Source organism: Vulpes lagopus, chromosome 13 (assembly GCF_018345385.1).
Source record: "Vulpes lagopus strain Blue_001 chromosome 13, ASM1834538v1, whole genome shotgun sequence".
Lineage (NCBI taxonomy): Eukaryota > Metazoa > Chordata > Mammalia > Carnivora > Canidae > Vulpes > Vulpes lagopus.
The window spans coordinates 26,286,250-26,312,449 of NC_054836.1; the positions used below are offsets into that span (position 1 = coordinate 26,286,250).

The 26,200-nt window shown below is 34.8% G+C and overlaps 1 protein-coding gene across 4 annotated transcripts in view; it reads right to left on the reverse strand.

The window, feature by feature from the left end:
• The window catches only part of THSD7A (thrombospondin type 1 domain containing 7A), a 423,880-nt gene that overhangs the window by 241,921 nt on the left and 155,759 nt on the right, over window positions 1-26,200 (reverse strand). For all 4 annotated transcript variants that reach the window (XM_041727876.1, XM_041727875.1, XM_041727874.1 and 1 more), the window contains exon 2: window positions 5,185-6,016. In XM_041727876.1, coding sequence (XP_041583810.1) covers window positions 5,185-6,016 — 832 coding nt within the window. The remainder of the gene's footprint in view (window positions 1-5,184; window positions 6,017-26,200) is intronic.

Here is a 26,200-nt window from a genome sequence, read left to right on the forward strand (position 1 = left end):
ATCTTCTCATGCGTGATAGCTCATTTCTTTTTAACACTGAACAATATTCCATTGTCTGAATATTCTATAGTTTATCGATTCATCTTTTGAGGGAGATCTTCAAGTTTTGGCAATTATGAATAGAGTTCTTATATAAGTATCTATTTGTAAATATTTGTGTAGATATAAGTTTTCAGTCCTTCTAGGTAAATACTAGTGAGCACAACTGCTAGATCACATGGTAAGAAGTGTGTTTAGTGTTGTGAGAAACTGCTAGGCTATCTTGTAGTATAGCTGTAACCATTTTGCATTCCCACCAGCAATGAACCAGTTCCTGTTATTTCACATACTCACCAGCATTTGGTATTGCCAGTGTTCTAGATTTTGGCCGCTCTACCAAGTTTGTAGTATCTCTGTTGTTTTAATGTGTATTTCCCTGACACCTATGATATAAAGTGTCTTTTCATATGCTCATTTGCCATTTGTAGATCTTCTTTGGTGAGGTGTGAAGGTCTTTGGCACATTTTTAAATCAGGTTGTTTTCTCATTGTTGAGTTTTAAGAGTTTTTTTAAATATATTTTGCATAATAGTCCTTAATTGCAAGTGCCTTTCGCAAATATTTTCTAACCAATCCGTGATTTACCTTTTCATTCTCTTGATCTCTGCTTATTTTCAATTACGTTTTGACCTTTTTCTTAATATTATGAGTCCTTATATATTAAGAAAATTAGCTCTTTGCCAATGAAAAGTTCACATAGTTTTTCTCGGTTTGCTATTTGGGCTTTAACTTTTGGGGGGGGGCGGGGCTTTAACTTCATTAATATTTTTATTCAGCAAAATTTACTCTTTTTAAAAAATGTAGTTGACTATTTTCCTGCATGATCTATGCATTCTGTGCCCTGAACTGTCCTTGTTTAAGACTTTAAAAGCTTTATCCTTTCTTCTAATACTATTGAAAAATCTGAAGTATTGAATATACCTGGGCTTTGCTTTGGTATAACAAGCATCAAAGGCATATAATTTGTCTTTATTTTTATTTTTATTTTTTTACAATTCATCTTATTCCTTTACATGGCAAAGCAACCGCCCCCTCAAACAAAGTAAATTAATTAATTTCCCCCCCAAACTGGAAATGCTCCTTCACCACGGGTGACATTTTATGAGATTTTGCAGATCTTATTTCTAGACCCTATTCGTTTTGATCTGATTATTCATTCATGAACATAAATTTGTTATTACTATTTTCATACATTAAAATACATTTAATTATCTTGGGACATTATTTTTTTCTACTTTTAGTTTTCATTTTTTTTTTTTGGCCTTTCTTACACATTTATTTTTCCCTTATAAATTTATAGTAACAATGTGGGGACAATTGGTATATTTAGTAGGTGTTCAAGATAGGCACACATCTATTTTTTATGTTTCTAAGTCTGGCGTTCTGTGCAGAACTTTTTTATAGTCAGGTTTATGTACAGATTTATTTTTATCGTTTTTACTTTCTAAAAAATCTTTTAAAATTTTTATTTAAACTCATGTTAGTAAACATATAGTTTCAGTGGTAGAATTTAGTGATTCATTAGTTGCATATAACACCTGGTGCTCATTACATCAAGTACCCTTCTTTTTTCTTTTTTTTTTAAAGATTTTATTTATTCATGAGAAAGAGAGAGAGAGAGAGAGAGAAAGAGAGAGAGAGAGAGGCAGAGACACAGGCAGAGGGAGAAGCAGGCTCCATGCAAGGAGCCCAATGTGGGACTCCATCCCGGGTCTCCAGGATCATGCCCTGGGCCAAAGGCTCGCTAAACCACCTAGTCACACGGGCTGCCCTAGGATATTATTTCAACCCCTTCTAGCAGAATATAACCATATGTAACTTCAATCTGTGGATTAAAGTCTTAATTTCAGGAAAGTCTTCTATTATATCCTTGTGTTTTGTTGTTGTTTTTTTCTGTTCTAATTTTTCTGGTCCTATCTTCAAGAACACCAGAGTTTCATATAGTGATCTTTCTCACTTGTTTCCACAACCATCATTTTTTAAAATGATTGCAGTTCAGTTGGATGTTCTCAAACTGTTCTCTATATCATTGACTCTTTACAACATATTTTTTTCACTTTTTGTTGCTTCTTATATAAAGCCATTTCTTTTTCTTGTTTTTAATTCCCCTCCATTTCTTTTTGGAGCTTTGCCAAATCATTCATTCAGTTAATGAGTTAAACTCATTCAATTTTCTTAGCTCTTCTGTTTTTGGTTCAGAAACACCATATTTCCTTTACTATCTTTGGTTTCTTGGAGATCTGCTTGCCATTACTTTCATATCAACTATTGGCCTCGGGCAATACTCTACTTAAGCCTACCTGATACTCCCTGCTTCATAGGGAAGCCCTCTGTGTCATGGCGTGTTGTATAGTGATTTAGAATTCTCATCCACTGTTCATCAAACTTTAATCCTTCAATCCATCAAACTGGTAGTCCTTTCTCGACAGTAATGGCATACTGAGTTTCTCATTCGGTCTTGCCTATTATGCCATTCTGTTTTCAAACAAACTCAAAGGTGCTTTGGCAGCCCTTTCTTTTAACATAGATCATGCCATACCAAGGAGGAGTCATTGGTTTGGCCCTCACAAAGTGCAGGCTACTCAACGATCTTGAGGGTTCACAAAAGTCACAAAAACATAATACCCTTCTAAGTTTCTTCCTTCTGTTAGGTTCAGTTTCTCCACATTCTCTAAATCTGTCATTTGTGATTTGAGACTGTGACTGTTTCCTATTATCATGAAAGAATAGACTTTCATTTGTGTTTTTAATTCTTATTGATTTTAGTCTGTTTGAAAACAAAAAGCAGGCCATATCTATCATCTGCAACTTGGATGTTCTAGCAGTAATTCTGCTACAGTTATATTTATTTGCCTATGAACTGTTTCCCCATAATTCTTAGGTTTATTCAGCCAAATTCATTTAGTTACTCTTAACAGATGTTGGCAGCCTTATTAAATGATTTTTTTTACCCTCTGACATGACAAAATTGTTTCTGAATCTGATATAAGGTGAAACACTTTAAATTTGATCTGTGGCTCTCTCCTTTGTTGGTATTAACCATTCACTCTCTAGTTCACTAGCTTCACAGATGTGATGCAATGTTTGAGCAAAATGTAGGACAAAATACCTGATTTTTGTCTCTTCTTCACTAAGACTTTAACTTTCTTAATCATATATATTTTCCCATATATATTCTTATATATAATTCTTAAATGCAAGAAACATTAATAACCAATTTAATGTAAAGTTTAATCTATACCCTATTAAGTTATAACATGCATGCAAGTATCATTCTATTGTTAGATAGGATATTTCTAACAGAATATAAGTACCTGACAAATAATCTACACATTTTTAAATGTGTTTGCTTATTTCAAAGAACCAAATGGGAATATTAGGTTCAATGCAGTGGCAGGTACTATCCTAATTACACTTTTAATTGAGTGGTCAACATTAAATTAAATGTCTACTGCATGTTAACTTAGTGACAGCAGGAGACAACTCAAGTTGCCCTGGAGGCTCATTTAATTACTTGATGGGAGCCAAGTAACTAATATAACTGAAATACATCGGGAAAAGAGATCAGGAAATCAGAATAAGATTGTCAGACAAGAATAAAACAGGGATTGAATTGAAAACACACATGATACAGAATCAGAGGTGAACACAGGTACACTTAAGGGGTTGTAGGGAACTTAGAGGATGAAGGCAGATCAAGCAACCATTAATGAGACCAAGAAAGGAGCTGGACCGATGTCACTAGATGGAAGAAAAAGCAGATTATTGTGTGGCTGAGAGAAAATACGACTTGTGTAAGTACAAAAAGGGAAGGGACTAGCACATACCCTAAAAATAGCAACCAGAAAAACACTATGCTGAGAGAAACTATTGTTTAGATAAATCAACTATTTATTGTTTACTCATTTATTTAAACTATCCTGCTTTCAATCAGTTTTCAAATTCCATAGATGGCAAAGAATGAGTGAAGGAAATAATGGTGAGAAAAAGATGAAGCCTGTGGGGTATGTTAGTAAACAATACACTTGCCACACAGTCCTATTCATGTTCCCAGGAACCAAACCAAACAGCAACGTGTGATTGGTTACAAGATTTCCAGGGCCATAAGGAAAGCAACCCAGCTGCTCACCAGCAGCACATGGGTTGAGGCTTCGGTAAAATTTATCTTATGTGTTTTTAATCAAGAGAACAGACTGTGTGATGGAGTATATGACACTTTCAATGTCATTTCTACAATAAATATGATATAAAATTCTGAGTGATGTTACCATAATTTCACTCAGTTCAGTCCAAATCATAACTGCATAAATAGTTCAGAAAAAGCAATTATGCAAATGATCCAGATAAGACACTCCCAGATGGTCTGGCTTATCCAAGAGCAAAATTTAGAATATCCAGAGAACATCATATCCTTTAGATAATCCTCAATGAATAATCCTCAATGAATATTTTCACAACAAATAAACCACATATGAAAAAGTCTTTCATAATATAGTCATTATTTACCCAGAAATAATTTGACAAATAATTTCTGTCTAGAACATGCAGCGAATTAATTACATGTTTTCTAAATGATGCTACTCATAATTAAATAATGTCTACTTACCTTAGTTTCTTCTGATTCCCCCTTTTTCCTCTGGGGAGATTTATTCCATTTTACAAAATGTGAAAGAGAATTATTCTTAGGTATAGCTCCCTGGGTGGTTGTTTAGATTTTGTTTATAGGGTAATTCTGAAAATGCTATAAATCTGGAGAGATTACAAGTGTGCTTTATTCTCTCTAAAATAAAGATCTGAATTCACAATCCCCAAACTCTAGCTTCTAAGTAAGTTTCCCCCCTTGCCCCTGTGGGTGGAAACAGCAGTGTTGACCTAGTACCATCTCATGGAGAATAGATCACGCTACAGATTTTTGACAGGAACATTTAAATTAACTCTGGTAGTATAGTGCCTAAGCATGAGCAAAAGAAATAATGTCAGGAAACCCACAGAAGCTTAAGTGCCTTAAAGCAGAAACGTTACACTTGGGGGTAGCTCATTCTAGGCTTTAAGAATATGAATCTGGGGACTTAGTAGAGTCTTAAGTACTTTCTAGTCCATGGCCTTGGCAGAGAGACACACCCAGTTAATGGTTACAAAATGTTACCTCAAATCAGCAGCTTTTCCCGTCTTGTTAGTACACATAACCTCTCTGGTCTGATACCCAATCTGGATGTCCCAATATTTGTTCTCTTGTCTGTTCTGTCTGTTTCTGTTTCTCTTTTTCTTAATAAGCTCACGGGCTTCGGGATCCTTCACTCCTTTTCCTCGGTCCTTCTCGCGTTCTTTATTCTTCCCACGTCTCCTTGCTTGTCTTACTTGTCTTGAGTGGGGCATCGAGCATGAGCTCCAGGGACCCACGTGCAAGCTGTACATGCTCTCTTCATCTTCACAGGGGCTGGACTGGCACACCTGAAACTCTGTCAAGTTTGGGCAGCCAGAACCTCCAAACTGGGGAGGTGCCACCACATGCCGTGTCCGGTGCTGGAGCCCACTGCCACAAGTCTTGGAACATTCTGACCAGGCGGAAAACTCAGACACGATGCAATCTTGCTGGCAGGGGATGAGGCAGGCCTGTTCCAGGAGAGGTTTGGGCTCAAAGTACTCACAAATGATATCCTCTGCGGGAATGTCCTTCTCTTTCTGGATGCACGTTATTTCTCTCACCTGGATGCCTTCCTCCCCCTTAATGCACTCAGGGGGTTTCTCCAGGCTCTTGGATATCACAGGCTGACACTGGTTCCAAGGTCCCAGCCTCCAATCATACAACTCCTTGTGCCAGTCACACACCTTGAAACAGTTTTGCTGGTTGCTGGGTCTCTCAGCCTGCTTACAGTTTGTATGTAATGTGGTCCATCCTTCCACATGAGCACACCACACGGCCCGGGTCTGAATGCCTCCTGGACCACATTCATCTCCCATACACCGGCCCCATGGACCTGAAAATGATACAAGAGTTAACAGGGCCACTGGAAGAAAACTATAAGTTATTTCACTTTCCAGAAAGATGTTTCAAAATCTAGTACATTAACTTCCCTGAAGTGTTATAAAGTAGGTCTCTGTGCATGAGTGGCGGAAAGTAATGATCTGTACTCAGTATTTTTGCAAAAGGAGAAGTGTGTCAGAGTCTATATAAGGTAACCGCTGGGACTAAATTTCTTTGGGTCCTTCTGGGATTATGAAAAGTTTGCTTTTCTTCATTTTCTTAGTTTTAAATATAGAACTGTTGCTTCTAAAGGACATCGGAAATCAGTCACAGGGAAAACACATTATTACCCCTGCCTCATTGCCAACAAATCATGTCAGTAACAGGTTAACAAAGGAGCCCTCGGTGAAGAACTCTATCTCCTACAGGCTTTTCTTTTCCTGAGCAATTAAGGATTCTGTACAATGTGTTCTCTTCTACCTCATTTTCCATTCTGTACCTCCTATGACTGCAAAAGTCTAGTGGATGTATACCTGTACTGATGGAAGTGTTCCCTTACTGGCCATCAAAGCTAAGAAGTTAAAAATCTTTTAAGCACATTCTGCCTTTAAATTCCACCCCCCCCAAGGGACCCCTGGGTGCCTCAGCAGTTGAACATCTGCCTTCCGCTCGGGTGTGATCCAGAAGTCTGGGGAGTGAGTCCCACATCAGGCTCCCTGAGAGGAGACTGCATCTCCCTCTACCTATGTTTCTGCCTCTCTCTGTGTGTCTCTCATGAATAAATAAAATCTTAAAAATTAAATAAATAAATAAACAAACCCCCCAAATTAATTTTTTTCTCATCTTCCCAGTGAAATATAAAGATGGGCAAGAGAATTAAAATTTAACTCAAGAACTTCTGTGATTTTCTGAATGTTGAAGGGTTACCTGGAGTTTTATCAATTTGTTTCCTAAAATAGAAACTATTTGGGATTATAGAGTTGTTTTATGGAACACTTAAGTCAGTAGCTTTAGTATAAGGTCAGCTTTTTACCTTAGAATTACTCTTAGTGAAAAAAAAAATCCTCTTAGCATAAATTGAAACCTACTTATTTGTACATATTTTTTAAAGTACAATAGGATTTTCAGCACTTTTACAGCTTTAATATATGAAATTGGGAATTATATGTAATATTATATGTAATTATATAATTTATTATTTTGGAATTTTAAAGAAACATAATGATCATATAGAATTACATGATTTTCAAAATGTGGACTATGGAACTTGAGGAATTACTTGATGTAGAACCATCTTCAATATATTGTATTGGAAGGTAATGGCTTGTCTATAGTACTGGGGCTCTAGGGGTGCCTAGGTGGCTCAGTTTGACTGTCTGCCTTTGACTCAGGTCCTGATCCTGGTCCTGGGATCAAGTTGTGCATCAGGCTCTCCACAGGGAGCTGCTTCTCCCTCTGCCTATGTCTCTGCCTCTCTTCCTGTGTCCCTCATGAATAAACAAATACAATCTTAAAAAAAAAAAAAAGGACTGGGCTCTATGGTCTCCAATCCCACTCCACTGCCCTTCTACATCATTCCTGTATCTATAAGAGGAGCTCCATTATTATTATTCTTAAAACACAGGCTGATATTATGCATAAGATATTATCTGACAAGAGGCTTTTGCTGCTGAAAAGTGAAAACTATGAAATGAAACCAAAAGATTTACTCTATTGACGAGAAAAACAGGTGACAGGAAGAGGAAGTGATTTCCCCAAGTTGATATCTTGAAGGAATAACAAAACCATCCTGGATTTCAGATTCTTGTTATTTTAGTTTTATGATTTTAGAGCTTAAGGCTTAGATATCCCATGCAAAATGTTTAATCCAGAAAGAGTGAAATAAGAAGAATGTGTTTGTTCATCATGTGTAAACATTTAATCTTAACTAGAAACATGTTTATGAGCATGCCAACTTCATTACAAATGGAATAATGGAGTTGAAAATAGGATAATATTTTCAATCATTCTCTTTACTAATTAATTATTAGTAGATGAAAATAAGAATTGGATATTTGGCATATCCATATCATTAGTTTACGAAATTCACATGCAAAGAACCATAAGGGCTTAAGATACATTTAGGGAAATATTCTTCCCAGAGTGTCAAAACTTTATGAGCTAAGAAAGTCAGTGAGTTTGTTATATCTGTCAACATGCAATATCTGATATTTTAATCTTATCTTTAATTTTTCAAAGGAAAATATATACCCATAAATGTGTTGATGCTCTTAGAGATTTTATAAATATTCAGTTCAAGAACCACAGAACCTAGGATGCTTCTCAATAAGAGATTACAATTTGTGTAAAATTTTAGAATTAATTCTACACATATTTGGTATTATTTCCTCTTCCCTACTGTGCTTAAACAAAACAGTAATCTAAAAAACAAACAAACAAAAAACAACCCAGTAATCTTTATTTCCCACTCTAAGCATGGAATATAAAGGTACATTTATGTTGCACCATCAAGTGAGGAGCAAGCTAAATAATGCCAGTAAGTCTAAATTTCAAAGTATAAGGGTCTTGAAACAACCCAGAGTCTAAATCTTAGATTAATTCATGAGGACTCCTTGATATTTATTGTTTCCAATCTTTGATATTAATTATGAGTTTAGACTAATGAATTAGATTAGGACTATTAGCCAGCCTTATTAAAAAGAAGAGAGAGAAGACTCAAATTAATAAAATCATGAATGAGAAAGGAGAGATCACTACCAACACCAAGGAAATACAAACGATTTTAAAAACATATTATGAACAGCTGTACGCCAATAAATTAGGCAATCTAGAAGAAATGGACGCATTCCTGGAAAGCCACAAACTACCAAAACTGGAACAGGAAGAAATAGAAAACCTGAAGAGGCCAATAACCAGGGAGGAAATTGAAGCAGTCATCAAAAACTAGGTTTTTAAAAAAGTTTTTTATTTAAATTTCAGTTAGTTAATATACAGTGTAATATTAGCTTCAAGAGTGCAATTTAGTGGTTCAATACTTACATGTAACACTCAGTGATCATCACAGCAAGTACACTCCTTAATCTCTATCACCAATTTAACCCATCCCCCCACCCACTTCACCTCTGGTAACCATCAGTTTGTTTTCTACAGTTAAAAATGTGTTTCTTAGTTTGCCTCTCTCTCTTCTTTTCCCTATGCTCATTTTTTTGTTTGTTTGTTAATTCCACATATGAGTGAAATCATATGGTGTTTGTCTTTCTGACTTATTTCATTTAGCATAATATTCTTTAGCTCCATTCATGTTGTTGCAAGTGGCAAGATATCACTCTTTTTTATGGCTAAATAATATTACACTGTATATATATACCACATTTTTATCCATTCATCAGTCAATGGACATTTGGGCTCTTTGCATAATTTCAGTATCATAGATAATATGACTATAAACATCGGGGTGCATGTATCCCTTCAAATTAGTATCTTTGTATTCTTTGGGTAAATATCTAGTAGTGCAATTACTGGATTGCTGGGTAATTCTATTTTTAAGTTTCTGAAAAACCTCCATAATGTTTTTCAGAATGACTGCACCAGTTTGCATTTCCACCAACAGTGCAAAGGTTTCCCCTTTCTCCACATCCTTGAAGGAGGGTTAAAGGTAACATACCTCAACATAATAAACGCTATCTATGAAACACACAGCTAATGTCATCCTCAATGGGGAAAAACTGAGGGCTTTTCTTCTATAGTCAGGAATAAGACAGAGATGTCTACTTTTATACTGTTACTTAATATAGTTCTGGAAGTCTTAGCAACAGCAATCAGACAACAAAAAGAAATAAAAGACATCCAAATAAGCAAGGAAGAAGTAAAACTTTCACTATTTGCAGATGAGATAATACCCTATGTAGAAAATGTGAAAGACTCCACCAAAAAAAACTGTTACAACTGATACATGAATTCAGTAAAGTTGCAGGATACAAAATCAATGTAAAGAAATCTATTGCATTTCTATACACCAATAATGAAGCAGCAGAAAGAGAAATTAAAGAATCAATTCCATTTACAATTGTAGCAGAAAACTTAAGATACCTAGCCAAAGAGATGAAAGACCTGTATTCTGAAAAGTATAAAATACTGATGAAAGAAAATGAAGATGACACAAAGAAATGGAAAGACATTCCATGCTCATCATGGCTTTGAAGAACAGATATTGTCAAAATGTCTATACTACCCCAAACAATCTGCACATTTAATGTAATTCCCATCAAAATACTGTCAGCATTTTTCACAGAGCCAAAACAATTCTAAAATTTGTATAGAACCACAAAAGACCCCAAATAGGCAAAGCGACCTTGAAAAAGAAAAGCAAAGATGGAGGTATCACAATTCTGGACTTTGAGTTATATTCCACAGCTCTAGTGATTAAAACAGTACGGTACTGGCACAAAAATGGACATACAGATCAATGGAACAGAATAGAAAACCCAGAAATGAACCCACAACTGTAAGGTCAATTAATCTTTAACAAAGCAGGAAAGAACATCCAGTGGGGGGGGGGGCAGTCTCTTCAACAAATAGTTTTGGGAAAACTGGACAGCAATATGCAAAAGAATGAAATTGGACCACTTTCTTATATCATATACGAAAATAAATTCAAAATGGACTAAGACCTAAATGTGAGACCTGAAACCATAAAAGTCCTAGAGAACATAGGCAATAACTTATTTGACATTAGCCATTGCAACTTCTTACTTAGATAGGTCTCCTGAGGCAAAGGAAAAGAAAGCAAAAATAAACTTTTGGGACCTCATCAAGATAAAAAGCTCCTGAACAGCAAAGGAAACAATCAACAAAAGTAAAAGGCAACTTACGAAATGGGAGAAGATTTATGCTGATGTAATTGTATCAAATGATGTATTTGATACAGGGTTAGTATCCAAAATATATAATAAACTTATAAAACTTAACACACCAAAAATGAATAATCCAGTTTAAAAAATGGGCAGAAGACATGAACAGACATTTTTCCAAAGAAGACATCCAGATGGCCAATAGACACATGAAAAGATGCTCAACATCATTCATCATCAAGGACATACAACTCAAAATTACCATGGGTTATCACCTCACTCCTGTCAGCATGGCTAACATTAAGGATACATGAAGCTAGGCTTTTATCCTTAAATTAAAAATAACAACAAAGAAAATGTAGCAGTTATAAATTTGGCACCTAAAAATATTTAATTGAATTTTTAACATAAGTTTAGATACTATTATTAATGGGTGTGTTTTAACTAATTGATGAAAATTAAGATTTTTTTAAAGATTATTTATCTCTTTGAGAGAGAGAGAGAGCATGAGCAGGGGGAGGAGCAGAGGGAGAGGGAGAAGCAGACCCCCTGCTGAGCAGGGATCCTGGGATCCTGGGATCATGACCTGAGCTGAAGGCAGATGCTTAACCCACTGAGCTACCCAGATGCCCCTGAAAATTATTATTTTATTATAGAAATCTTAGATACAAAGTGTGAAATAATTGTAAGTCTGCCTCTCATTGCTGGGTACAGAAAATATACATCCCCAAAACACCCCCCCCCAAACTATGAAGAATGTAACACTAGACAACAAGTTTGAGAATTACCTTAGAAAAGAAGTGATAAAGACAATAAACTCTTATAAACCAAGTTTTAGCTACAATTCCAGGTTTATATCTACAGTTGTTCAAAAATAGAAGTGGATGATGATCACTTTGAAAATAACTCTTGGTTTACTAACACCAAATGAAGGACAGGTCCCATTTTACACATTCTCAGAATATTCTCTATATAATTTCTCACATTACATTTATCATAATTTCAATTAAATGATTGAATAATCATTTGCATATCATATTAGACTGACTTTATGGCCCCTAATGTACAGAACTTTGTCTTCTGCAACATTTGGTTTGATCATGTTAATTTTCAGGGCTGGTTTTTGAATGAATTTCCTCAACTGTTTTGCTCAGAAAAGAGAGAATTTAGTTTGCAGAACTTAATATTCAAAGCATTACATGATTGACGTCAATGCCAGTAGAAAGAAAGAAATTGAGTTCAAGAAAACTCCTATTTCATATATAATGACAAGGAACAAGCATTTCTAAAGTTTAGGTAATTACTAAAAACATACATTCTAAATACAAATACAACTCCATTCCATTCCAAAAAATATGATCACAGATTCCTATTAACCAGCTATTCATGATAACACTGTTGGGTTTATTTTATTCCAAGTCTATTTATATTGAGAACCAGAAGATAGGGCATCTCAAGAAAATTCCGTGGAGATTTGTAAGAATACTCACTAGGTAAGGTAAAACAAAATGCATGAAGGCACCAATGGAAGTAGAGGTGGCAAAATAATCACAACTGAACCTTAAAAAAACCTCATTCACTTTGCAGACTTTAACTGCTATCTTATCTTTTCATTGCACCTTGAGTATTGCATGTGTGTCCAATTAACAGACCTCTTGAAAAAAATCAGATCTTTACCATTGTACACCTGATGAACTGCTGTCTACTTCTGTCCTCTAAGCAGTCTTAGTATGATCACACATTGAGCAGAAAGAGGACCACATCTAAAACTGCTCTTGACAGCTAAGAATTGTCAGCCCAATTAGCTACCATGTTTCAAAGAAAACAAATGTTTCAAAGTACAATTTGAAAGCACAATACGCAAACTCTATCAAGTAAAATATGAAGTCCTCTCCCAAATACAATATGAAAAGGTGACATTTAACTCCTATGTTTCTGCATAAAATGTTAAATCTTAGCCCCACATCTATTAATGTGGCTAATGGGGCTAGATTCCCCACATCTTACATTACTAGGAATGAGAAATGGTGGTGCTGGAAAGGTGGTGTATGTGTGTGTTGAGGGGAGGATGTTTGCTTTTTAACAAGAACAGAAAGAATTTCTCTTAACTTCACTTATTGTTCTTGTTCATGATTATATAAAGAAAACTTGGAATCTAATTGCACAAAACAAAGGATAGGCAGATTTCGACTTAAGGTCTTGGATAATATCTCTTTATGAATGGAAATGTATTCCTGCATACAAATTTGTAGGATTGTGTTCATCCAGTATCATGCAAAACACTTCTAGGATGTAGGTCAATAAATATATGTAGAACACTTAGCTTGACAGATTTTATGTAAATTGAGAAATACTAGATATCTTATTCCACTAAAAAGGAGTTAAAGCAACTGTTTGCATGCCCAAAATATTTATGTAATTGATAGACTCACAATACAAATATTTTCACTTGGAATTGATGCAGAATTATGTTTCATAAAAATAAATTTAAATGAATGCTGCTTGGCTTAGTTTTTCATAGATAGTGCCTTAAATATAATTGTTAATCAATTTTCCAAAAAATGTTAATAAAAACAATGATCCTATTGTTATTTCTGATAAGTACGATTTTGTTTTATTTTACTTTTCTAAAGATCTATTTTTGGGCACCTGGGTGACTCAGTGGTTGAGCATCTGCCTTTGGCTCAGGTTGTGATCCCGGAGTCCTGGGATAGAGTCCCACAGGGAGCCTGTTTCTCCCTCTGCCTGTTATCTCTCTGCCTCTCTCTCTCTCTCTCTCTCTGTGTGTCTCTCATGAATAAATAATATCTTTTTAAAAAGTAAAGATGTATTTATTTTAGAGAGAAAGAGAGCACGTCCCACAAGCTGGAGGAGTGGGCAGAGGGAAAGGGAGAGAACCAGACTCCTCACTGTGCGTAGAGCGGGGCTTGACCTCAGGACTCAGATCTTATGGTGTGAGCCAAAAAGAAGAGTTGGATGTTTAACCAACTGAGTCACCCAGGCACCCATAAACAGGATTTTATTACATGTTCATTCTCTTCATGTTGTTCAAAACTCTCTATTTTAGTCTACAAAAGATGGCCTTTTAAATTTAAAATTAGTATTTTGCCCACCATACTCAATACTACTTCTAAGACTATTATATGTCAAGGGCATGAGAGCAATAAAAGGTCGAGTCTATAAAAGGACACATTATTGACAGGTGGTGAGCAACTGTTCCAAAGAGCCTTATAAAAGATAAACACTATAAAAGGAGCATGAGAAAATTATGCAAACTACTTTCTGCCCTTGTTTGCTATAAACCTCTCAAATGAGCCAGTTTCTTGTTTGACTAAATATGTTTGCATCCTTCAAATGAGATAGTGCATTTTCCCTTCCAGATTTGGTTATGGAACTGCATGTCCTAGTTTACCAAGATCAAGAAATGCACACACAGCTTAGTAACATACTGGATTCAATGTCATGAATGCTGTGCAATAACCTATTTTGAAATTTGCAATGCATAGAATTTTTTAAAATTCTATTTGTTTTTACTCAGGCAAATCAGTATAGAAAAACTTAGAAATTACTGCTAAAAGGAAAGATAATTCCTCATAAATCCCATGAAGTAGAGGCAACCAATCACATATTGGCTGCCATCCTATTAGGCAATTAAAAATATATTTAAATAAATTAGAATCTTGTTATAAGTTGTTTTATGATCTGTGTTTTTATTTCACAACATGTTACCAAAAAAATCCATTTCAAAAGATATGAGGGAGGCCTCAGACACACACACACACACACACACACACACACACACACTCTACACACAGACTGAACCTACTAGTTATTTCATCTTGTTTGTTCCTTATATTTACACAATTAGATCTATACTATGGTTGTACAGTATGCTATATCAATTTATCATGATTTCACATATTCTATTTGTTGAAATTTAGGTTTTTTTCCCCATTATATCAAACATTTAAGAATGCTACAACGAACATATATTGTTGTACATCGGTTAGGTAATTCAGTCAAAAGTTCTGTAATTCTTCAATCCTTTTATACATCTACTATTGCAGAAGTCCACACCAAAATGTATGTATTTACCCTACCACCAGCAATTAATGAGTTTCTTTTTCCCCTGTTATCAACCGACTGCTATTTCTCCACATTTAGATTTATTCTGGGGGAATCTTATGTACTTATTTCCATCCTTTGACTATTTTAACTATAAATATAGTGTTTATTCCTTTAAATCCAATCCTCCAACTCCTATGGTTTCCAGAAAGACTTGAAAGCTTTTGGAAAATTGATGATATCTTTCCCCCTTTTCACTACTGAAACACAATTTTGCTTATTTTGTATTCATTTGGTCATTTCAATAATTTTTACTATGAGTAGAAATAAACACATGAACTTAAATGTCTTGAAGTAGTTTCATAGATTGGTAATCCAAATGCCTGGCATACTGTACCATTCAATGACATACTACTTGATTTAATTATAAATATGTGCTTTGTCTAGGAGTTCTCTACATAGATTTATAAGCACAAAAACAATTGTTTAATAATTTACTGACCTAAAATAGATGAAAATTTCCTTTTTAAAGAAAAACAAAAGGAGAGCTCATAACTTCTTTGACTTCAGTTTTAATTTAATTTCATTTAATTTTAATTTAAAATATAACTCTCAAATGACAAACCAGTTTGGTGGATAAGAAGAGATCACTGTGAAGTCAAGCTGAGCTTTCATCTCCAAGAAGTAATTAAATTTTAATAAGAAATTACATAAGAATGTAAAATTAAATGTACAAAATTAGAACAAGCCCTTTAAATCTGATGAGACAATGAATGAGGAATCACTGATAGAATAGCTGATTTTACAGTTTGCCAAGTATAGTAATCTATATTTAGCCCCTATCATGTTTGATCTCTCAAGAAAATAGCTTAACCTCTCTGGATCTTGGTTTCCTTTAATTGTAAAACACATTATAAACCACATCATTAACTTTGATCATCTTGTAACTCTATGTGAAACACAGACCAAAGTTATCAGTAATACCAGGAGTATCTCTGATAAAGTTGTGAAATAGTTTTTTCTGACACAAAAAAACTCTCACTTTCACGTGACTTACTATTTTAAAGTCTATGTGCATCAGTGATGATTTCTTTAGGCTAGACTCCATTATAGTGAATAATTAGTCAAAGGGTACTGAAAATTTTAAGGTTTTTAAATATATGTTGCACAGCTGATTTTTCAGATAAACTTATGGAACTCTAAATCCCATCATGACACCCTTATCAGCACTGTTACCATATATATTTTTTGTTGCTTTGATAAATACAAATCCATTGTTGTTTTAATTGAATTCTTATTACATATGGCCTTAAACATAATCATTTCCTTTTCTGTGATTTATTCAATTAGTTTATTCTGCAGTGGTGTTGTGGACTTTTCTTTTTATCTTAATACATTTTGTTGATGATATTAACAATTTCTATGCCCTTTAAAAATGTAGTATTTTTTTTCTCTCATATATTTTTTAAAGATTTTATTTATTTAAGAGAGAGAGAGCACAAGTAGAGGGAGTAGTAGGCAGAAGGAGAGGGAGAAGCAGACTCCCTGCTGAGCATACAGCCTCACATAAGGCTCGGTCCCAGGATCCTGAGATCATGACCTAAGCTGAAGTCAGACACTTAACTGACTGAGCCACCCAGGTGACCCTAAAAGACTAATTTTTTAAGAGGGGACGCTTGGGTGGCTCAGCAGTTGAGCATCTGCCTTTGGATCAGGGCCTGTTCCCAGGTCCAGGGATTGAGTCCCACATCAGGCTCCCTGCGAGGAGCCTGCTTCTCTCTCTGCTTGTGTCTCTGCCTCTCTCTCTCTCTCTCATGAGTAAATAAATAAATCTTTAAAATATAATAATACTGTACTAATTTTTGAAAGAGAAATATATAAAACAGTGAAGCACTTATGAGCTTTTTCATTCATTCAATTTAATAAACATTTGTTTGGAGTATATTATGAATGCTGTTGGGAATTGGAGATTCCTTTGGACCTTATAACAGCCCTGCCTTCAATGCTACCTGTTGTCTAGTTGGGAGGCAGGTTAAAAAAATAATAAAAATTATACATATATAATATTATATATTTTTTAAAATTATAAGATTATGACTTGACACCTGAGACCATGACCTGGGCTGAAGGCAGACATTTAACTGATTGAGCCACTCAGCACCCCCATTTTTTTATTGTTTATGATGTTTTCTATGTTTTTAATATGGAAATTTTTCACTAACACTGTCTTATTCTTCTTTCATTGCTTTTAGGTTGAAAGTATTTTCAAGTACAAAGATATAGACAATATTCATAAAATTTTACAAAAGTTTCATTCTCTTTATAGATTCATTTAAAGCAGGTATATTAAACCCATTAGGAATTTATTTTGAGTATGTTTAAAGGCACACTTCTGAACATTTTATTTTCTCCATAATCAGGTAATTTTACCAAGAATACACAAAACTATTATTTTAAGGTACTCACTAGCATCAAAACATGGAAATGAGAACTGCTTAAACACTGTATCCCTGGATTTTATTGCTAGACTTAACTTTATTGCCATATTTTATTTATTGCTATAGTTTATTTGTACAGCATACAGTGTACTTGTACATATATGATTTCTCTTGATTTTTACATTGTGTTAGATATGAATAGATTGTTGTACTATCTACTAGGCTCAATTTCTTAAGACTAGAGAAAAATATAAAGCCATAAATGTCCCAAATATTTGTTGTGTCATAGGACAGTTAAACATTCCAAAAAATAAAAGTGAACAATCCAGATAGGGAATTCATGCTGCCATAATGAAAAGTCCCCAACTTTTGAATAATGTTCCATTCAAATATTAGGATGCCCAAACTAATTTTGTGAAGTATTCTTCAGGATGATAAACTGCGAAGTCAGTATTTTCCTTCCAAGCTTATAAAATTTGTTAGAGCTTCCATTAGAAAACACAAAATGTTACACTAATAGTACTACTGTATGTCAAAATTAAAAAGATCTATTTGAGATGTTACACTGTCATTCTATAAAACAATATTTAACTCCATTCCTCCATGTCCCCCAAATAACAACAACAACAAAAACACAACTTGAGATTTGTATTAGATTCCATTACACATGTGATTGGCAACAAAATATTTACAGAATACAGATAGAAATTACTGATCATAACAAACATGTAAACTCAACAGCCTTGAAGATATGCCGAGTCATTAATGTGGTCTTCCATACTTTGCTTTAAGAGAATGGATTTAAGGTAGCAACATCAAATTTACTTAGAGTATATGCTGTCATTGTGTGAAATTGGGTTCTGTCCAAAAAAAAAAAAAAAAAAAGAAGAAGAAGAAGAAGAAAGAAAACAAATAGTTCTGCCTTTTGAGTGATATCAAAGCATGGCAATGAGAGCTATAGAATGATAATCCCCAAAATGTTAAACACAAAAACTTTTTATGCATATCCAACTACATAAGCATATATTTGGTTACAATCCTCTCAAAATGTGCATATTCAACTGTCTGAGCTGAATGGCTTTAAGGAAGCTAAGCCAAGGAGGGTTTTTGGAGAGATGGTATCCCATCATTTATAATTACTACTTCATCTCAGAGAACTCTGATACAAATTGTAAGTGAAGTTTTCATATAGCCAATCAAATCTAATAGCCTGTTGTCTAGTCTTGGATTATCCCAAAAGTAGAACTTGAGACAAAAGCTTGTATGAAATCTGTTTATTTTAGAAGTAATTTCACAGAGACTTCCACATAAAAGAAGTACAAGGGAAGCCTAGGCAAAGTTTTTACATACTTTATTCAATTTTCTGGATCCATATGGTCCTGATCCCAAATACTCCATTTTCATTGTACAAGGGATTTTTATTATGTGCACCCAACCATCTTATTTGATGAGTTTCATAATAGCCCACTCAGGACAGACAACTTCAGTCAGAGTCAACTAGTATCTAACATACAACATCTACTAGGACACAATAGCAAGCCAGGATCTGGGTGTATCTGTTATACAGCTTTTCCCACCCCTAAAGGCAGTTCTCTGTAGAAAGCATGGTTTTGCTCCAAAACCGTAGGGGTCTATGCTGCAATACTCCAATTAGGGCTAGCCAGAGTTTCCACATAGTCATTATATCTATCAGAAATCAGTCTAATAACATCAGATTTTCTGGGCCATTATGCTAAACTCAGCTTAACAACTTGTACCACAGACGAGACCTGCTGTATGGAGGTCTCTACCATAAGATCCATTCCAAACTGGCCATCCTCCAATCATTAAATGGACTGCGGTAGTATTCCCAAGTATGATATATGCCACTTTCAAAATGCAAAAAGGCTGTGGGGCGCCAGCATACAAGACAGCCCAATGATTCCTGGTTCTTGGTATTCAAGCCTTCTATAGTCCCTTCCAACACTGCATAGAGTTGACTTGTGGAACCACTAACATATTGAAGAAATACTGGTATATGATGTACAAGTATAGGTCCAAAGAGATATTATGGCTTCTGATTTGCCTTCTTTTTGGTTGGTTCTGGGAGAAGGCAGCTACGATAGCATGAGTATAGTCGAGCAGGTTTTTTAAAAGGACTTGAGATCTCCTGCCAACAGCCTTGTGAGTTGAACCCATGAACTCCTTAGAAGCAGCTCCATCAGCACCAGTCAAGCCATCAGATGACCACAGGCCTGGCCAATGTCTTAACCATAGCCTCATGAAAGATCTTGAGTCAGAACTATCCAGCTAAGCTGCTTCCAAATTTCTGGCACGCAGCAACTGTGAGATAATGGATGTTTATTGGTTATACTTTGCTAAATTTTCAGGCAATTTGTTATGTAGGAATAGTTACCTAAGGCAGACTATGGAACCTGAAGGAGGTATATTGCCACAGCAAAAAATCTAAAATATGGGAGGGGCACACTGGAGCTATGTGGGGCAAAAGCTGGAAGGACAATAAGGAAAGTGTTAGTAAAAGCCAAAGGTTCATTACAAAGACAGTTAAAAGGCCACTTATGGTGATTGCCAGAAAGGACTTAAAAAGAAGTGAGGAAAGTATTACTGGAAACTTAGGGGAGTTCTTATTACATCATGGCAGAAAGATCAGCAAGACTGTCACCTAAAATAATGTGTAAAGTAGGAGATATTACTAGTGGATGGGGCGATCTAAGATTCCCAGTGTATTGAGGGTGCCACCTGGTTTTTCTCATTAGGGAATCTCTAATATGTGCTGCTTTCTATTTACCCAATGCAACACACATGCCATGAATGCAGTGGACCACTGTGATATTCTAAGGAATGTCAAGACAATCAAGGTCCCTGCCAACTATATTTTGACAAAAGGCAGAAGTGTTAATTCGGCTCGGAATGAGGGAGTGAAGGCATCTGCTGTACATTCTCAAGTAAAAACAAACAGCTTTTAGTTCTTTTCACTAATGGAATCTGAGAAAGAACGCCTTTGCTAGATCAGTATCTCTATACTGAATGCCAAAAACAGTGTTGATTTGTTCTAGTTTAGACACCACATCTTTCATAATAGCTACAATTGGGCCTAACACTTGGTTAAGTTTACAGCAGCCTGCTGTCATTTTTCAAGATTCATCCAATTTGGTTTTACTTTTTTTCAGAGGCCATACAGGTCAATTAGACAGGAATGTGATATGAAACCACCTCTCCCACATTTTTTCAATGCTTGATGTGGCACTAATTTCTGGAATTCCTGCAAGGATATTATGCTAGAGGATAACAGAAAATACTTTACCATCTACAATTCACCTCAATCTATCAAAAAATCATCTTAGTAACTCTCAGTAGCAAATTACTTGTATGCTAACCTAGCAATTGAGAAAGCAAAGTATTTATCCACTTGCCCCTATACTGCATCAGTTATGAATGCCCCATGATCGTTAACATTAACTTCCTCACAATTTCAAGTTGCACATGAATGACTGCAGAGTGGATTTCTGCAGGCATTTTAAATTACATCAGAGCAGCTCTGGGAAAGTACGTTGGTCAGCCAGTGGTAATTCTGCACCTGTGTGAATGTGGTTGGTTAAACCTGTGCAAAACAGGAAGTCACAGGAGACCTGCAGGTGGAGCCAAAAGGATCTGAAATGGCACACAGTAGCATCCCCTGCCTAGCAAATGGTGAAGGGTTTTGTTTTGTTTTCCTTCTAAAAATGCCAAACCAAAGGCATCCGTTTTTCTACAAACAATGTACCTTCAGGATTAAATTGCTAAAGATTGGACATGTCTGAATTTTTGTCACATTTATTTATTCATTCAACAGATACTTAGTACTGGCATACAACATGCTAGGTGATGTGATAAGCATGCAAGATAGATATGTATTCAAATAAGAAAGCACTACAAATGGTGGGAACACCCCAAATTCCATTAATTGGTAGATGGATAAACAAAATGTAGTATGTGCATACTATTACTTAGCCTTAAAAGAGAATGAAATTCTGATATAGACTATAGAATAAATGAACCTCAAAAACTTATGCTAAGTCAAATATGCCAGACACAAAAGGACAAATATTGTATGATCCACTTATATGAGGTACCTGGAATAACCAGTTTAATAGAAACAAAAGGCAGACTGCCACCAGGAGTTACAGGGGACTGGGAAAGGGGAATTACTGTTCGATGGGTAGAGAGTTTCAGTTCCGAATGACAAAAAAGTTCTGGAGATGGATAACAGGGTGGTTGCACAATAATGTGACTGTACTTAGAGCCATAGAATTGTTCATTTGCAAGTGGTAAAATGGTAAATTTTATGTTATGTGTATTTCACCATAATAAAAAAGATATATAACACTACAACAAATTCTAGCCAATACTTTTTTATATTCACATCTATATTCCTCTGAAATTTAGAGGATCTTTCTGGATATAACAACATGGTGCTAAGGTTCTATGAAGTTACTGCCAACTTCAAAGCCTTGGGGAATTCTTAAATTCCTTAGACTTAAAAACGAATTATTTAAGATCTATAGGCAAAAATGGAAGAATCAGTTATAGATGTGATAGACTTTTCCTTGTTTTATTAAACAATGAAAAACAAAAGGATAGCTTAGAGACACCTATCACTATAAGGTTAGTGCTTCACATATTAGGCAGTTATCATTAGAAATAATATATTCCAAGTTTTTCCCTGAATGATGTTACATTGTTAACTGCATACTTCAACAACTGAAATAAAGCTTTAGCCAATAATGTTAGATTGTGGATATGATCCACACAAAATAGAAAAATAAAAATGAAGAGGAAGGAATAACCAACCTTTTGACATCTATGCTGTTTTCATTACACATCTAGAAACATTTCAATCTTTGAGACTTTAGAACATTTTTACCCATACTCTGGTTAACAGATATACATATATACATGTATATATATACATGTATATATACCTCATATATATATATATATATATATATATATATATATATATATATGTTACTTTTTCTTTTTTATAAAGCTCATTTTCAGGTATTACATTTTAGTATTCCTTAGCATATAATAAGCCACTCCTGATACTGGAGTGACCAAAATGGCATCATTTCAATAAATTTTTAAGGACAACAAATTCTTCTTTTTATCTTCATTCTTTTCTAAATCTTTTTCCTTAAAAAGATCAATGTTACAGACTTAAGAAACCGAGAAGTGAGACTTCTTTACAAGAGAAGGTAACTTCATGGTTACCCTAAATCAAGAACCATATGCATTGCTGTATATTTTTATAATCTCCATATAATTTCTAACCCACAAAATGATGTAATTATATAGAGTTAGAAAGGAAAGTAACTCAAATACCTCAAACATTAAATTTCTAACACACTAATTGGTATGCATATGATGTAAATGTAAATGTAAAGTATATGTAAATATTCTTTTTAAATACAAATGTTTTTTGCTATGAAAATACTTCATCTTAAAATGAATATTTCATCTGAAGCCAAGTTAATCTTTCCAAACTGTGTGTGTCCAAGGATCTTCAATGTATGGTTTAGGGTAGTCATTAGCAATACTAGTGCCTTAGAAATGTGTATTGGACCTTAGATTGTTATTTCCATAATGGGTAAACATCAGCTAAATTTTGTAAAGTTAAATGAAAACTTCAAATTATAAGATGCCAGGAAAAATAATCAGCAGATAATCGCTTAAAAATACACATGTAAATCACTTCAATTTCCCAAAAGGTGAATTGAGGAATATCTTAATTTTTCAATAGGATTTTCCCAGCTTTGATAATAACATATAAACCACAAACATTTATAATCTTCTCAAGAAATAGCATTTAATCAGCATGTCCTCTGTTAATAAAATCAGGGGAAAAAAATCAGGTAATCAGTTTTATCTTTAAAGAAATGTTACCAATAAAGCAGTGTTGAAGATGCATACAATTTTGTCAGTTATTTTTTTAAACTGTGAATAATACATCTTTATTTATTTTATTTACTTTTTTTTAAAAGATTTTATTTATTCATTCATGAGAGATAGAGAGAGAGAGACAGAGAGACAGAGAGACAGAGAGGCAAAGACACAGAGAGAGAAGCAGGCTCCATGCAGGGAGCCCGATGTGGGATTCGATCCGGGGACTCTGGGATCATGCCCTGGGCCTAAGGCAGGTGCCAAACCGCTGAGACACCCAGGGATGCCCTAATACATCTTTAATAAAATTGCCTTTTAGTTTGATACACTAAGGTCTTATCCAAAACTAGGGAGTCAGAAATGAACATCAATTTTCTGTTTTTTGTTTCTATGCACATTTGTTCTGTGTTTGGGTATCAATTTCTCCTTAGAAACTTATTTTTCATGGCTGACAAATTTTACAAGTATTAAATAGCCATAATTTAAAAATCATATTATATTAATACCAGTTTATGAGGCCAATCTCTACTTTGAGACACATCATTAGTCTTTTTGAAGACCACATGTTGATGTAATATTTCTTCTGCTTGATTAAAAATCACAGTAAGGATGCATTTTAAAAACATATATCTAGTGAAAATAACTCACAGCATCAATTCACATGGTCTCACCAAGTAACTGGTTCCAAGAGTATGACAGAGAATTAGCTAAGGCAGATGGTTAGAGGAAGGGAAGCTGATAATTGCACATTCATGGAAATTGTAAAATTTAAAACTGAAGGACACCATAGTGCTATATAGCGCAACATTTTATAGCCAAGATCTTAAGGCCATTTTAAGTTAAATGCAGGTTATGCAGTTACCAACCAATCCACTACAAACCAGGTATCCTGACTTCCCAGCTCAGTACCCTCACTTTCTACCTTAGGACACTGGTTCAGATGAGTAGCTCACAATGGAACTGTATTTATCAAGCTCCAGTTAGTAAGTTATCAAAGTGATCTTAGGCTTCATAAATAATTTACTAAATTACAAACAAAAAATGTCATTATCTTGGCACCTGTGATTTGCAAGGATTCACAGATATCATGTTAATGAAATCTTTCTTTACCTTTAGTTCTGTCAACTTCAGGTGGAATATTTCTGGTGAAAAGAGCTTATTGTTGATTATAGTTTTCCATTCTGGTGATGGATAGATTTAGTTTTTTCCCCTATATGCCTATAAAATCTTCCTTTTTAAGAATTCTAATCTAACTTTTTCCTCACAGCTTTTCAAATATTTTAAAACTCTGTACTACATAATATTCTTTTCTTTTTCTTATTCCTAGTAAGATTCTGGTCTGATCACTACACTTGATGTTTTTCTGTGGCACTGTTAGATTATACAATAATATCACAGAACAATCTGGGAACAATAAAGAAAATAAAAGAGTAGACAAATAATAAATGAAATATCTAACCACATATCTCTTACTCTTACTGAGCTTGTTTTTCAAAAAAGGCAAATAATCTTATATCCATTTCAACATGATGAGTCTTTAAGGTTCTTTAAATACTGTTATCTCACACATTCTGTCGAGGTTCATTCAGGCTTTCTTTTTTTAAGATTTAATTTATTTGAGAGAGGGACAGACAGAGAGAGTACATGCAAGGGAAAGGGCAGAGGGAGAGGGAGAAGTAGGCTCCCCACTGAGCAAGGAGCCTGACTCAGGGCTCAATCCCAGGGTCTTGGGATCATGACCTAAGCCAAAGGCAGACACTTAACTGACTAAGCCACCCTGGCAAACCAAGGTTTAGGCTTTCTTGATTTACACTGTAGTTGGTGTGTAGTAAATTTACTTGCTATGGCCATTCTTTTGGTAATTGCTTGGCCAACTCAGTACCATAAGGACAAAGGCACATACTGAAAAATCCTGTTCCCAAATACCTATTTCTTCAAAGAATCCTATCCAGAGGCCTGACTAGAGGAATTAGATGTATGTCTTACTTCTGAGCTCTTCCAGATTCCTTAATCAGCAACCTGTACTGACTCTGGTTCTTGAGGTGCCATGCATTCAGACATCACCCCCCAAACCTTTTTCTCTGAAGGCTATAATTACACTACATGGTCCAGAATCGATATTTTGTAGGTTACATTTGAAGATAAATGTTCATAATACGTATTTGTATGCTTTGGCATGATATGTATACAATGCTATTAAGTTATAACAGCAAATACACAGCAAATGCTTTATACATCTATATTCATCAATTTAGTATTCTTTTGGTGCAAAGAAGTGAGAATTATTTAAATCAAAATTACTCTCGTAAATTTTGAAGCAATTCCAGTGCTAAAAATGTTCTGAGCATTTTATACTGAATGCTCATTATTTGCTAGAGTACAAAGGTCATAGTGGCTCACAGTTCACAGATGGTCTCTAGGCTAAGTAGGACATACCAGAGGGATAGAGAAAACTTGCATTTTGATAACCTAGCCTATTTTCCCTACCGGAATTTAATTTTTATTTTTAAAAATTGTGTCTTATTATGGTAAAAACATCAAATGTGAGATACATCCCTTAACTTTTTATCTCTTAATTTTTAATCTATAATACATTATTTTTGACTATAGGTAAAAGTTGTACAACAAAAAGATCTATTCAACTTATTCATCTTGCTTAACTGACACTTTGTGTCCATTAATTTACAGCTCATTTTCCCCTTTCCTCGGCCCTGGCAACCATTCAACTCTCTGCTTCTGTGAGTTTGACTATTTTAGATATCTCTATTCACTAACACATTTTATCCATTCTTCTGTTGATCGACATTCAGGTTTTTTCCAAATCTTGGCTATTGTGAATAGTGCTACCATTTTTCCAAAGAAGACATACAATGTCCTACAGGTATATGAAAAAATGTTCACTGTCACTATTCATTAGGCAAA